The following is a 16,565-nucleotide window of genomic DNA, read 5'->3' as shown; positions in this document are numbered from 1 at the left end:
ACACCTTCCGACCTGAGGGGCTCATCTTCTGGCGTCATATCTTTTAGTCTTGTGATATGTTCCATGGGGTTTTCTTGACAAGAATACTGGAGTGGGTTGCCATTTCCTTCTCCAGTGGACCACATTTTGTCAGAACTCTCTGCCATGACCTGTCCGTCTTGGGTGGCCCTGCACGGCATAGCTTATGGCTTCACTGAGTTATGCAAGCCCCTTCGCCACAACAAGGCAGTGATCCATGAAGGGGTTGCCATAAGTAGACTGTCTTAAAAGTAAGATTAATTACCAAGTGCCCTTATATTAATTGATATACTGATATAATGCCCTACAGCTGGGATTCAGCAGACAGTAAATATGCATCATACCTGTGTTTTAATTCAGGATTATCAACTTTTATCCCATTAATACAATACAAATAATCAGAAATTAAAATATTTGGTCCTCAACAAAGCATCTCAGTAACCCTTGTCTCAGTAACCCTCACATCAAATCTTTGGTAATCCCATTTATAAATATGGGTTCTGAGACTGAGAGACATGTCTTATACCACATAGTGAGTTTACAGCAGTTAAGATTTGAGGGACTTTCTGACTCTTGGTCAAGTTCTTAACTATTATGCTACACCAGCTGAACAACCAAAACACTAAATGCCCAATAAAGGTTATTAAAACACACCATTTAATTCTTCAGTGATTTAGAAGACACAGGGCAGGAACATCAGTTTCATCTATCAAATACCTTCCTGAGGTAAGTCGTAGAGTCACAATGAACTTTTTAAGGGCCTGTTGACACGATCCTGTGAGCCTGTGGTGGCCACAATCTCATTATTCATGTAACTGCCGAAAACCACATGTTGACCTCTTCATGCATTCGCTTTTTATCCCAAATTGCAACTGTGGCTTTTCTAGACTAGCTTATTCCCTAAGAATGAACAATCCACTAACAAGCTATTCCCCTAATTTTTCTATCATCCAGATTTCTTTTTTAACACTCCTTGAAAGTTTAGTATAACTGCAGATAATGACAATTCTCATTGACAGCAACAATAATTAAATCTTTGGCTGGACATGAAACAATTCTGGATAGTAATAATTTAAGCACCAGATCTTTATAGCCTTTATTCAACTTAATCAGATTACTATCAATCTCTAGTAGTCTGGGAATCGAGCCACGTATTTCCTAGTGAAGGCATTTTAATGGTATTTTGTATCCTTAGCACACCATGTGCTTCATTAAAAAAAACCTAATTATCCTGAGACACATGCATACCATTGGAAGGTGTTACATCAGAGCACTGCTCTGCAGTTAAAGGTAATAGAACTCTTGTGGTTTCTTTACCCTATGGGAATTGAGGCTTAGAGAGTCTGGTATTTGTTTTAGAGTACTATCGATTGAGGATAAAAACATTCCAGTCATATATTTGGGAGTGCAAACCTCATCCTTTCATTAGTAAAATACAGAGAATGTTATAGAAATTTAATCACTGCCTCTTCAGTAGCTTGTGTGAGAGCCAAATGAATGGGTTGGCAGACAGTACTTTATAGCTTCCATTTATTGCTCACATTTGTATCTTATTCTTTCACCAAAGAGCTCATGGTGGCATACATGGAGCTGTCCCATTTTATCCTTACAACCCTGTGAGGTAGGTTGAGTGAAAAGAGTATGAATTGCTGAAGGTCACTGAGTGAGCTTCATGGCTATGTAGGGAATTGAACCCCAGGCCAATACCCTATCCACTACACTACAACATATCTTTTCTGTAATTAATCCTCCAACTGTAAACAGTGTGTGTGTGTGTGTGCGCGCGCGCGCACACACACACACACACACACACACAGTACATATCAGTGAGGACCTTTCATTGGCAGATGATGTTCAGAACAGAGAACATCAGACACTGAAACACCAAAGAAACTGGTCTAAAAACAATCTCTCATAACTTAGAACTTGCTGCACTTAAAAGGCCCTTTTTAAGAAAAGGACACCGGATCACAGTTTAACAGGGCAAGCTTTCAAAATATCCCAGGAGATTCTATTAAAATACATTCATATCTTATTTGTTGCTTACTGTGCACAAACCAGAAATCCTATGGAGCATATCCTACAACTTATACTCAAGGAGGTCAAGAGCACAGAAGTGTTTCTGCCCTATGTGCGCAAGATCAGTGTTCTGGCATCACATGTTACATTGCTTATATTAGGTGTAGGCAACCCGGTGCCCTCCACATGTTTGGAACCACAACTCCTATAATCCCTTATCACTGTATTTGAAAAATCTGGAGGGCACCAGACTGCCTAGCCTTATCTTACATCTATGCCAACCCTGCAAAAGTATAACTGAAAGCTGAGATTTTCAGAATGATGAATCACGAGGTAGATAGATGACTGTTCAGTACAACTACAGCCATGCACAACTACAGATTGCAACACCCCCTGAACATAGCTAGACATCGGCTCTGTGTTCTGTTTTAACAGGCAGTAAGTACCTCTTAATGTTCTATATTCAAAGCCTGTTTGCAATTACACTACTCCTAAAATGGTGTATCTAATAGGGTTACCCCCCTCATGGATCACTGCCTTGTTGTGGCGAAGGGCCTTGCGTAACTCAGTGACGCCATAAGCTATGCCGTGCAGGGCCACCCAAGACGGACAGGTCATGGTGGAGAGTTCTGACAAAATGTGGTCCACTGGAGAAGGAAATGGCAACCCATTCCAGTATTCTTGCCAAGAAAACCCCATGGAACATAGCACAAGGCTAAAAGATATGACGCCGGAAGATGAGCCCCTCAGGTCGGAAGGTGTCCAATATACTACTGGGGAAGAGCAGAGGGAATTTCCAACTAGCACCAGAAAGAGTGAAGTCGCTGGGCCAAAGCCAAAAGGACACTCAGCTGTGTATGTGTCTAGTGGTGAAAAGAAAATCCGATGCTGTAAAGAACAATATTGTTTAAGAACCTGGAATGTAAGGTCAACAAATCAAGGTAAGCTGGAGGTGGTCAAACATGAGATGGCAAGATTGAACATTGACATCTTGGGAATCAGCGAACTAAAATGGACAAGCATGGGCAAATTTAATTCAGGTAACCATCATATCTACTACTGTGGGCAAGAATCCCTTAGAAGAAATGGAGTAGCACTCATAGTCAACAAAAGGGTGGGAAAAGCAGTACTGGGGTACAATCTAAAAAACGATAGAATGATCTCAGTACGAATCCAAGGAAAACCATTCAACATCACAGTAATTCAAGTCTATGCCCCAACCACTGATGCTGAAGAAGCTGAGGTTGATCGGTTCTATGAAGACCTACAACACCTTCTAGAACTAACACCAAAAAAAGATGTCCTTTTCATCATAGGGGATTGGAATGCTAAAGCAGGAAGTCAAGAAATCACTGGGATAACAGGCAAGCATGGCCTTGGTGTACAAAATGAAGCAGGACAAAGGCTAATAGAGTTTTGCCAAGAGAACACGCTGATCATAGCGAACACTCTTTTCCAACAGCACAAGAGGCGACTCTACACATGGACATCACCAGATGGTCAATATCGAAATCAGATTGATTACGTATTTTGCAGCCAAAGATGGAGAAGCTCCATACAGACAGTAAAAAAAAGACCTGGAGGTGACTGTGACTCAGATCATGAGCTTCTTATTGCAAAATTTCGGCTTAAATTGAAGAACGTAGGGAAAACCACTAAACCATTCAGGTATGACCTAAATCATATCCCTTATGAATATACAGTGGGGGTGAGGAAAAGATTTCAGGGATTAGACCTGATAGACAGAGTGCCTGAGGAACTATGGATGGAGGTCCATAACATTGTTCAGGAGGCAGCAACCATCCCAAAGAAAAAGAAATGCACGAAAGCAAAGTGGCTGTCTGATGAGGCTTTAGAAGTAGCTGAGGAAAGAAGGGATGCGAAAAGCCCAGTCTATCTTAAGGAGCGCCTCCAGGAATACCAGGGATGTCGCTCAATGAGATCAGCCTCGGAAGGCCTTCTGTCTGGCTTCATCAGCCAGGACAGCTAGGCTGGTGAGGACTAGAGAGAGGGCCTTTTCTGTGGTGGCCCCCACTTCGTGAAATTCTCTCCCTAGTTACCTCTGCCATGCCCCCTCTTTGATAAGCTTCCACCAGGCTTTGAAAACCTGGCTGTTCAGGCGGGCATTTGGGGTGGGTTAGGGTTTTTTTTAGAGCGATGTTGTTTTGTTTAGTTAATTATGTTGTATTCTGTGTTGTTATTTGGAATGTATGCCGCCTAGAGTGGCCAGGTAGCCGGCCAGATGGGTGGCTAATAAATCTAATAAATAAATAAAAAAATAGATATGCAGCACAGCCTGGGAGCCTCACTTGCATGTATAATAAGTATGACACCAAGAGTTAGAGCAGTAGCAGATCCAGTTCTCTATTGTCCTGCTCTAGACTGATCCTTGGCTGTTTGCAAGCAAACATAGGGAGCAACGCAATAGTCAAAATCCAGGCAGAAGTCAAAACACAAGCAGGCAGGCAGAGCACCAGGATCAGGCAACAGCAGGAGTGGTCAAGGTAACAGACAAGAGGTCAAACACATTAAATCAGTCAGGTACATTACTGAGTTCAGAAGCAGGGTCAAGAAACAGTCCAGGGTCAGTAGCATGGAGCATCCATCACAAGGCAAGGCACAAGACAGGAGGCAGCAGACACTGGAAGTAGCAGAGGCATTGTTTCCAGCAGCTATCAAGTTAGCAGTGAGAGCCAAAGTGACCAGAACCCCACCCAGAGCTCAGCTGCTTCATGTTAGAGGCTTGTCAGATGTCCTTGTCATGAGGAGGGCCCAACTCATCAGTAATCCTCTTCAGTAAGCAAGCACTCCCTCGCCTGGTAACCATTCTATCGTGGATCTTAAGGCACCAGTGTTCTCGAGGGCTAGGTGGCAAGGGGCAGATTCAAATGCACTGAGGGCCCCTAAGGGTCCTGGATTGTCCTGGCTAGTGCCAGGGTCTCCTGAAGGGCCAAATGGCTCTGCTGGTTCTGGCTCCTCCTCTGAGGACAACTCTGGTGGTGGCAGACCATGGGACCATGACACCTCTTATCAGAGGCTGAGATGCAGGTTGGGAAAGCTAAAGCAGTGCTATTGTGACTTGGATCTTCATGAATACCACTTGGCTTATGGCAGACCTTGACCACAGGTTGGAGTAGTAACAGCTTCATCATTACTGAAGATAGTCTCCTAAACTTCACTACCTCAGGGATGAGGAATATAGCAAATATTGGAGATCCCCACTTCATCTGACCAAGGACAAAGGGTTCTCTCTTAATATCTAAGGGAGTACTGACCTGTACCAAGGAAATGGGCATTCAACAGTGAGGATGATTGAACTGAAAGTGCCAAAACCAAACTTTTGAAGCAGTAGGATTCCACTGTCATGCTAGTTTGAATATGGTGGCTTAGCAAATACGGCACCACAGGCAGATTTGGCATTTTTCTTCAAGTCAACTTGCACCATGCTCACCAAGTGTATCATGCTTCTCCATGTGTGACTGAGCATTAAAAAAACAGGTGGCTCTGTTTCAAGAGGTCACACCAGGAGCAGATTTTGTCCCCACCCCTACATCCACCCTTTTGCCCTTCTGGGGGGAAAAGTAAGACACTGTTGCAGTAAGGTCCTCACTGACAGGCATCTGGAAAGGGGAGCCTTTTCACACACAAATTCATATGTCAATGATGGGGTCTTTTGCTAGTATTAAATAAAAATAAAAAGGTCTTTGTCTAGCAGCTCTGTAGCTATTGTGTGTTGTGACCAAGAGATGCCAGCTGCTCCCAGGGGGAAAAAAGAATTGAAGAGGTGCTCACCCTGCCCTCTTACAATTAGACATCTGCCAGGTAAGCTCTAGAGCATGCGCACACCCAGACACCCCAGCACCTTGTTTTCTGCCCAAACTGTAGAACCTTTCCACATGTGCGCTCCTAAATGTAGGAATACACAGGCACATTATGGAGAACTTTTTTTTTTCTTGTATGAAAGAATGTAGCTTCAAATTTTCCATGATATAAAAACAGCCTGCATGTCATACACAAGGGGAAAGTCAAACTAGAGCTGAAAGAAGAAATATTAACCTTGACAAGATTTAAATGCCAGTGTTTCTGCAGAAAGCTCACAATCAATTTTCCAGAGGAACACAGGCTACTATTTTAGATCTAGGCATTACGTACTGAAGAAGAATGACCTGGGTAGGCCTAATACTTTATACAGCTTTGTTTCTCTTACTTGCTGTGAAGCTCAGACTTTGGATCAAGGACACAGTGAAAGTGTCTTATAATCTCTGCTAAAGCAAACTATGCTTTATTGAAGACCATTGTTTTACAACTGTTTCAGGTTAATAAGGTATAGTATTCTGTTTTTAAACAGACACAGGGAGTACAGCAGAGTGACTGACAGGTCCAGCTTCTAATTTTAACGTGGGCTTTGGTTCACTACTGAGTTGAAGCAAACCAACTCTAAATCAATCTCAGCAGAAGCCAGCTATTTTGCAAAGCGCTCAATCGGGGTCCAAGTTGAAGCATGTCCATGCACATCTCTAATGAATCTATCCATCCATCTTTCTATCTATCATACATGAATGCCTGCCATATATTTGTGTGGATGTTAACTGATTCTTCTGGAAGATATGTAGATATATTAACCAGGCTTTTTGAAAGACAAGAGAACATTGCCCTCCTAATCATGTTTTATAACAAAAACAGAACTTTGCATTGATTATATATCATGCTTTGCTTTCCTATGATTCACGTCATAAAACTAAGCTATCAACAGCTGTGTTAAAAAAAACCCACACAACTCACTCAACGTAGTATGTCCCATACTGAGGGTCTTCTATTTTCTCCCAACCATATGGAAGCTCTGTAAGTGGAAGAAAATAATGGATTTAGTTTATTACTTATTGATTATGTTTATATCTCACCGTATCCTTTGGGTTCAGAGCAGCTTATAGCTGTCATGATCCCCTTAGCCCCCACTTCACTTCAATGCCCAAATGTACACAGACGAAAGGCTTCAGTCTATAGCTTTTAATCCATTACTTCACAGGGTCATACAGATGCAAATTCTCAGAGAAACTCTCCATCTACAAGGAAGGCCTTCAGGGGAACCAAATGGAATTTAGGAGAGTTTGCCCAGTTTGAAGAGGGAGGCGGTCTCGCTAGCCTAACATAAGGGGGGGAGGTCCCTCTCTAAGCGCTGCTTCTCATGCAAGGCCAATTGGGTAGACTGTCTAAGTTCCAACCCTGCCTTCTTTCTCTTTGCTTTGAGTCTGCACCTGGCATCTATTAGGTCAACCTCCTGTTCGCCCCCTCTCACTAGGGGTGGTGGTGGTGGTGAGGAGGGACTCTTAAGGTCAGCCATCTGTACATTTGTAACTTGAGAAGCAGACCTACTCATATCTGAAGTAGCCTGGGAAAACACTTCCCCCATTTCTGATGGTTGTCTTTCAGAATCTGAACTGCTATCCCACTTCTTGCGCTCAGAAACACCCCTGACGATACCCATTTTAGAAATACCTATCTCTGTCCCTAAAGGGCTCATAATCCAGGTATTAAATCTGGATGACACAGTAAACAAATCAGGGCAAATTTGCCTCTCCATATTTTTCAGACTATCAATACACATACATAACTAAAATGAAAATAAAATTTAAAAGGTCCTATATTGCTCCCCTTCTATACTCCTTTAAAATAAAAGGGTGTTTAGTCCTTAAATAGCCTGCCCAGTTCTGACTGATAGAGTTGCCATACAAAGTGTAGATAGAGAAGGTGAAAATTTGCCTTGCTTACTTCTTCTCCTACTCCCAAGGTAGTGGTTTCTAAAATAGGCTTTGGGGTGAGGGCCCAGTCTCAACTGGTGAAAAAACTGGTTATAAGTTGTTATACTTATAACCAGTATAACAATAAGAGTATAACAATAGTATAACAATAAGGTAGTACAATAAGAACTGGTACATATTGGGAGGCATTTGTATAACATTGTTCCTCTCTCTTTAAGCTATTATAATGACATTTATCAGATTTTCCAAACTATCAACATGAAATATCAAAGAGGCTGCTACTGTGATGAAAGGAAGGCTTCAGAAACTCAATAATAATAATATAAGGAAGTAGGACTTAGAAATGATGTATTATTATTATTATTATTATTATTCCCAATACTGGGACTGAAGGCAGCTTTACAACATTAAAACTTATACAATTAAAACCTACAAATAGAAATATAAATCCAAGTGTACAAAAGTTAAAAATATAATTAAATCATCAATATTAAAATTGTAAAAATATCAAAACATTAAAAGACAACAAGAAAAATAGTATCCATCCGTCATATTTTCACAGTTCCATACTAGTTATCCCCAAAGGCCTGCTGGAACAAAAAAGTTTTTACATGCCTACAAAAGCATATCAAGGAGGGTGCCACCCTCGCCTCCCTGGGAAGGCAGTTCCAGAGCCGTGGGGAAGCCACCAAGAAGGCCCTCTCCTGCGTTCCCATAAGGCATACCTGTGATGGTGGCTCATAGGGGAGAATACAGTCTTTCAGATAACCTGGACCCAAGCCGTATCAGGCTTTATAGGACATGACCAGCACTTTGAACTGTGCCTGGAAACAGACTGGAAGCCAGTGAAGCTGTTTTAACAGGGGAGTTTTAACATTTTATTTAAACAACTCATTTTTCATCTGTAATATTGTTTGTACTACCTTCGTTTGCAAAGAGGAGGATCAAGAGGCCAGTGAAACGTACGTAAATGTGATTTTTTTCTTAATTTTATTTCCAGGGGTGTGGGGGAAGTCTTCTGTTAATGTTGCTGCTTTAAAGATAATTCCTGAAAGCCTAATTCTGGTGCTTGTGTTGTGGGATTTCAGTTCATGGGGTAAGGTGGGATCCTTGCATAGTTTTTAAAAATATATTTTTAAAAACCTCTTTCTGATGCTGTGGGTTATTGTATATTTTAAAAATCCATTTCTGGTGCTGTCGGTCCTTGTATATTTTAAAAATCAATGTATGGGGTGGAGGAGTCTTCGTATATTTTTAAAAAAACAATTTCAGGTACGGTGGGACTTCGTATATCTTTAAAAAATCAATTTATGGGGTGGGTCTTTGTACATTTAAAAAAATCATTTTCTGGTGCTGTGGATCCTTGTATATTTTAAAAATCAGTTTATGAGATGGGAGTCCTTGTATATTTTTATATAATTTCTGGTGCTGCAGGTTCCTATATACAGTCATGTGAAAAAGTACACCCTCTTTGAGTTCTATGGTTTTACGTATCAGGACATAATAAAAATCATCTGTTCCTTAGCAGGTCTTAAAATTAGGTAAAGACAACCTCAGATGAACAACAACACATGACATATTACACTGTGTCATTATTTCTTTTACAGAAATAAAGCCAAAATGGGGAAGCCATGTGTGAAAAACTAAGTACACTTTATGATTCAATAGCTTGTAGAACCACCTTTAGCAGCAATAACTTGAAGTAATTGTTTTCTGTATGCCTTTATCAGTCTCTCACATCGTTGTGGAGGAATTTTGGCCCACTCTTCTTTACAACATTGCTTCAGTTCATTGAGGTTTGCGGGCACAGCTCTCTTAAGGTCCCGCCACAGCATTTCAATCGTGTTGAGGTCTGGACTTTGACTGGGCCATTGCAACACCTTGATTCTTTTCTTTTTCAGCCATTCTGTTGTAGATTTGCTGGTGTGCTTGGGATCATTGTCCTGTTGCATGACCCAATTTCGGCCAAGCTTTAGCTGTCGGACAGATAGCCTCACATTTGACTCTAGAATACTTTGGTATACAGAGGAGGTCATGGTCGACGCAAAGACTGCAAGGTGCCCAGGTCCTCTGGCTGCAAAACAAGCCCAAATCATCACCCCTCCACCACCGTGTTTGACAGTTGGTATGAGATGTTTGTGCTGATATGTTGTGTTTGGTTTTCGCCGAACGTGGCGCTGTGCATTATGGCCAAACATCTCCACTTTGGTCTCGTCTGTCCAAAGGACATTGTTCCAGAAGTCTTGTGATTTGTTCAGATGCAATTTTGCAAACCTAAGCTATGCTGCCATGTTCTTTTTAGAGAGAAGAGGCTTTCTTCTGGAAAACCCTTCCAAACAAACCATACTTGTTCAGTCTTTTTCTAATTGTACTGTCATGAACTTTAACATTTAACATGCTAACTGAGGCCTGTAGACTCTGAGATGTAACTCTTGGATATTTTGCAATTTCTCTGAGCATTGCACAGTATGCCCTTGGGGTGAATATGCTGGGACATCCACTCCGGGGAAGATTGGCAGCTGTCTTGAATGTTTTCCACTTGTGAATAATCATCCTCAGTGCTGCTTTTATAGTGGTGGTCACACTTGCTGATGATCAATTAATCAAGGACATTTGATCAGCAGCACCTGGCTGCTCCTTAGCCTCTTCATACCTATGGAAGCAGTAAGGGTGTAGTTTTTCACACATGGCTTCTCCATTTTGGGTTTATTTCTGTAAAACGAATAATGACATGGTGTAATATGTCATGTGTTGCTGTTCATCTGAGGTTGTCTTTACCTAAGTTTAAGACCTGCTACGGACCAGATCCCCTTCATGGATCACTGCCTTGTTGTGGCCAAGGGGCTTGCATAACTTAGTGAAGCCATAAGCTATGCCATGCAGGGCCACCCAAGATGGATAGGTCATGGCAGAGAGTTCTGACAAAATGTGGTCCACTGGAGAAGGAAGTGCCAACCCACTCCAGTATTCTTGCCAAGAAAACCCCATGGAACGTATCACAAGGCTAAAAGATATGATGCCAGAAGATGAGCCCCTCAGGTCGGAAGGTGTCCAATATACTACTGGGGAAGAGCAGAGGGTATTTCCAAGTAGCGCCAGAAAGAGTGAAGTGGCTGGGCCAAAGCCAAAAGGACACTCAGCTGTGTATGTGTCTGGTGGTGAAAAGAAAGTCCGATGCTGTAAAGAACAATATTGTTTAGGAACCTGGAATGTCAGATCAATGAATCAGGGTAAGCTGGAGGTGGTCGAACATGAGATGGCAAGATTGAACATCGACATCTTGGGAATCAGCGAACTCAAATGGACAAGCATGGGCAAATTTAATTCAGGTGACCATTCTATCTACTACTGTGGGCAAGAATCCCTTAGAAGAAATGGAGTAGCACTCATAAAAGGGTGGGAAAGGCAGTACTGGGGTACAATCTCAAAAACAATAGAATGATCTCAGTACGAATCCAAGGCAAACCTTTCAACATCACAGTAATTCAAGTCTGTGCCCCAACCACTGAGGACGAAGAAGCTGAGGTTGATCGGTTCTATGAAGACCTACAACACCTTCTAGAACTAACACCAAAAAAAGATGTCCTCTTCATCATAGGGGATTGGAATGCTAAAGTAGGAAGTCAAGAAATCACTGGGATAACAGGCAGGCATGGCCTTGGTGTACAAAATGAAGCAGGACAAAGGCTAATAGACCTTTGCCAAGAGAACACGCTGATCATAGCAAACACTCTTTTCCAACAGCACAAGAGGCGACTCTACACATGGACATCACCAGATGGTCAATATCGAAAGCAGATTATGTACTTTGCAGCCAAAGATGGAGAAGCTCCATACAGTCAGTAAACACAAGACCTGGAGCCGACTGTGGCTCAGATCATGAGCTGCTTCTTGCAAAATGTCAGCTTAAATTGAAGAACGTAGGGAAAACCACTAAACCATTGAGGTATGACCTAAATCATATCCCTTATGAATATACAGTGGAGGTGAGGAATAGATTTCAGGGATTAGACCTGATAGACAGAGTGCCTGAGGAACTATGGACAGGGGTCCGTAACATTGTTCAGGAGGCAGCAACTCAATCCATCCCAAAGGAAAAGAAATGCAAGAAAGCAAAGTGGCTGTCTGATGAGGCTTGACAAGTAGCTGAGGAAAGAAGGGAAGCGAAAAGCAAGGGAGAAAGGGGAACATATATCCAACTGAATGCAGAGTTCCAGAGAATAGCAAGGAGAGACAAGAAGGCCTTCTTAAATGAACAATGCAAAGAAATCGAGGAAAACAACAGAATGGGAAAGACTAGAGATCTCTTCAAGAAAATCGGAGATATCAAGGGAATGTTTTGTGCAAAGATGGGCATGATAAAGGACAAAGAAAGCAGGGACCTAACAGAAGCAGATGAGATTAAGAAGAGGTGGAAAGAATACACAGAAGAACTATACAGGAAAGATCTGAATGTCCCTGATAGCCATGATAGTGCGGTCACTGAACTTGAGCCGGACATCCTCGAGAGTGAAGTCAAGTGGGCCTTAGGAAGCATTACTAACAACAAAGCTAGCGGAGATGACAGTATTCCAGCTGAGCTATTTAAAATCCTAAAAGACGATGCTGTTAAAGTGTTGCACTCAATATGCCAACACATTTGGAACACTCAACAGTGGCCACAAGACTGGAAAAGGTCAGTTTACATTCCAATTCCAAAGAAAGGCAATGCCAAAGAGTGTTCAAACTACCGTACAATCGCGCTCATTTCACATGGCAGCAAAGTTATGCTCAAAATCCTACAAGCTAGGCTTCAGCAGCATGCGAACCGAGAACTACCGGAAGTACAAGCTGGGTTTCAAAGAGGCAGAGGAACTAGAGATCAAATCGCCAACATTTGCTGGATCATGGAGAAAGCAAGAGAATTCCAGAAAAACATCTATTTCTGCTTCATTGACGACGCTAAAGTCTTTGATTGTGTGGCTCACAACAAACTCTGGCAAATTCTGAAAGAGATGGGAGTACCAGACCACCTTACCTGTCTCCTGAGAAACCTGTACGAGGGACAAGAAGCAACAGTAAGAACTGGACATGGAACAACTGATTGGTTCAAAATTAGGAAAGGAGTACGACAAGGCTGTATATTGTCGCCCCGCTTATTTAATTTATATGCAGAGTACATCATGAGAAACGCCGGGTTGGATAAATCACAGGTCGGAATTAAGGTTGCCGGGAGAATTATCAACAACCTCCGATATGCAGACGATACCACCCTAATGGCAGAAAGCGAAGAGGATCTAAAGAGCCTCTTGTTGAGGGTGAAAGAGGATAGTGCAAAAGCTGGTTTGAAACTCAACATTAAAAAAATTAAGATCATGGCATCTGGCCCCATCACTTCCTTGCATATAGAAGGGGAAGAAATGGAAGCAGTGACAGATTTTATTTTCTTGGGCTCCAAGATCACTGCAGACGGTGACTGTAGCCATGAAATTAAAAGACGCTTGCTCCTTTCCTTGGGAGGAAAGCTATGGCAAATCTAGACAGCATAGTAAGAAGCAGAGACATTACCTTGTTGACAAAGATCTGTATAATCAAAGCTATGGTTTTCCCAGGAGCAACGTATGGCTGTGAGAGCTGGACTATAAGGAAGGCTGAGCGCTGAAGAATTGATGTCTTAGAACTGTGGTGCTGGAGAAGACTCTTACGAGTCCCCTGGACTGCAAAGGAGGTCAAATCAGTCCATCCTAAAGGAAATCAACCCTGACTGCCCATTGGAAGGACAGATACTGAAGCTGAAGCTCAAACATTTTGGCCACCTAATGCGAAGAGAAAACTCCCTGGAAAAGACCCTGATGCTGGGAAAGATTGAGGGCAAAAGGAGAAGGGGACGGCAGAGGATGAGATGGCTAGATAGCATCACCGATGCAATGAATATGAACTTGAGCACACTCCGGGAGAGAGCGGAGGACAGGAAGGCCTGGCGTGCTATGGTCCGTGGGGTCACAAAGAGTTGGTCACAACTTAACGACTGAACAACAACAAAGGACCAGATGATTTTTATTATGTCCTGATACATAAAATCATAGAACTCAAAAAGGGTGTACTTTCTTTTTCACATGACTGTATATTTTAAAATCAGTTTCTGGTGCTGGAGCGGGGGTATTTCATCTTTTACAAAATTCAATAACCCATATTGTTGTAATAATACAAGACTAAGTTCCTGCTCAATTTCAGGATTTAACTTCCATCTAGATAAAAACAAACCTGAACTAACCAAAATATGGTGGCTTCTATCTCTAGACTCTGAAGCAAAGGGAGAAACATAACTTTAAAAATAAGTTGGAGAAAGACTAATGGGGCAAATCATTCAGGACATGTCTAGGAACCAAACTATGTAAGAGGCACAGATTGGGATCTGATAAATTGTGGACATCCACACTGGAGGTATTCAAGATGAAGCTGGACAGCCACTTGTCAGGGATGCTTTGACTTACGATTCCTGCATTGAGCAGGGGGTTGGACTTGATGGTCTTATAGGCCCCTTCCAACCCTACTATTATATGATTCTATGATCGCTTTATCAGGCAAGATGTTAAAAAGCAGGTGGGGGGGAAGACTTGATGATGAAGTCACATGGGGCAGCATCCAATATAGCTCCTCTGTGCACAGCCAGCACCACTTGTCCCAGTCTGTGCATGGCCAGCCCCACCAGTCCTGGTCTGCAAGTGGCCCTACTGCTTGCAGCGATGATATAACACTTCCAGGGGCAAGTCCCAAAACGAGTGGAAATGCCCTTCCAGAAACAGCCTTGTCCCCTTCCCCTGGTCTCACTTGCTTTCCTCCAGGGTTGATCATGGCTTCCCAGCTTTTGCGCAGTTTTTCCCTAGTCTAAAAGTCATGTGCATTGCATCACCTACATATTGGTTTATTCTAGTCGGCCCCCGAAGATTTTTCCTGAAATTCAATCTGTCCCTCGGGCTAAAAGAGGTTCCCCATCCCTGTTATAAATAGATGGCTGTTCTGACTGTACACTTTAAAAGAGCAAGAGCTAAGCCTTAATGTAGCTTCTAGCAACAGTGTATTTTTAGTTTACTCTCTAGATAAATTATGTTACTATTCTGACTCTGCAGAATTTGCCTCTAGGACAGAGATGGGGAACTAGTGGCCCTACAGATGCTGTTGGAATGCAATTCCTATCATCCTTGACTATTGTCCATGCTGACTAGGGCTGATGGGAATTGAAGTCCAATAATATCTGTAGGTTCCCCATCCCTGTTCTAGGATGTGTAGAAAAAATGTCTAGAGAACACAATCCCCATCGTCCAACTCTTGATGAAAGAGGTGAAAGGAAACAAATCCAATCATTTATTACGACATCAGATCACCCCCAGCCACCTACTGCCTACATATTATCTTGTACGTCATCCTTTTATGTTAGAAAATGTTATATTTGTCAATGGAGATGGCAAACACAGCTGCTGCCTTACCTCTTTATAACATCACTTCCCTCTGTTATTGCCAAAGGTATAATAATTGACTAACCAATTCTGCTTCTGCATTGAAGGCTAAGCTTGAACTGGGAGATGTCGAAGCCTGTTACTTTTCCTTTTATTGTGGAGATTTTATCTCTGCAATTTTTCCTAATGCCTAAGACTCTGCAGAACTGCATCAGTGCTCTATGTTTCTTCATGCAGATATGCCTGCATGATATGTTAGCAGATATGCTAACATGGAAAAACAACTTTACAGAATCCTCTCTATGCATCTCAACTCTAACTAAGTAATATGCATATCAATTTTAACTTGTGTGTGAGAAAAGTGATATGCAATATACTGGTACAATCCAGCCCATTAAACCAGTACACCATTCAAGAGTTGAATTGGAACTCTATGTAAGAAAAAAAGATCCCGAGTTTCTCACCTCCATCTTCACAGTCTTCAGGAGCTTTCGCTTTTTTACAAAGACGAGGATCTAACCAGGTCGTGGTTTTGGTGTTGTGACTGGGGGACACAGAGGATCCAGTTAGAAAATATCCACACACAAAAAACACTTTGCCTGTAGTCACAGAGATAAAGGACCTTTTTCGCTATTATATAATCCCTTGTAGTTGCAGGCTACATGTGAAATGATACAACATAGACACAAACAATCCACAGCTTTACATACATGTTTGCTTCGTTCATGGAGCTGCAGCTATGTGCAAAGGCAGGCAAACAGGAAGGAAGATTCCTAAGCAATTTGCTCTACTTGTACAACATATACCAAAATAGGAAGCTAGCAACAAAATGCAACTATATTTTGCAATTTTGAAAAATATCAATGTCACTTGTGATTAAGATATTTAAAGGGGGAGATGCATTTCAGAAGTGTTCTATTTATGATATGTTTGAGTCATGTTATTTTTTTACAGCTATGAAATCAGTTAATCAGAAAAAAATGTTTAAGAGATACGTGTTCATGGTCACAGTTTATGCGGTTTTACTACAAAACAGCAGCTTTGTTTGGAGTGAGGCTTAGGTTACAGTTGTCAGAAAATACTGATAACTCCTCAACATTCCGTGCATGACGAATTCAGTGGATCTGTGTGGGTGTATGTGTAAGTTTAGCAGAGAACAAACAGACTAATGAAACAAAAACACACATGTCCCTTCTGGCTCTGTATAACAGATTTAAAAACATATTCTATTCAGCTTGATTTTACGAACATTTATAAAAGTAAGTCTACAGAAGATTTACCAATATAAAGATACAGAACCTCCCATTTTCTTGAGGATATTGAATCATCCAGT

The 16,565-nt window shown here is 41.8% G+C and overlaps 1 protein-coding gene across 3 annotated transcripts in view; it reads right to left on the bottom strand.

The window, feature by feature from the left end:
• Positions 1-16,565, bottom strand: part of MAGI3 (membrane associated guanylate kinase, WW and PDZ domain containing 3) — a 304,410-nt gene that overhangs the window by 129,824 nt on the left and 158,021 nt on the right. For all 3 annotated transcript variants that reach the window (XM_084853476.1, XM_084853477.1, XM_084853478.1), the window contains exons 6-7: positions 15,697-15,776; positions 6,820-6,877 (exon numbers count right to left, since the gene is read on the bottom strand). In XM_084853476.1, coding sequence (XP_084709602.1) covers positions 6,820-6,877; positions 15,697-15,776 — 138 coding nt within the window. The remainder of the gene's footprint in view (positions 1-6,819; positions 6,878-15,696; positions 15,777-16,565) is intronic.

The sequence above is a fragment of the Heloderma suspectum genome, chromosome 4 (genome assembly GCF_057233095.1).
Source record: "Heloderma suspectum isolate Gila_16-S chromosome 4, 16-S_ref, whole genome shotgun sequence".
NCBI classification, from domain to species: Eukaryota; Metazoa; Chordata; class Lepidosauria; order Squamata; family Helodermatidae; genus Heloderma; species Heloderma suspectum.
Note: the sequence above shows the minus strand (reverse complement) of the source record. Positions and strands in the feature narration are given on the sequence as shown.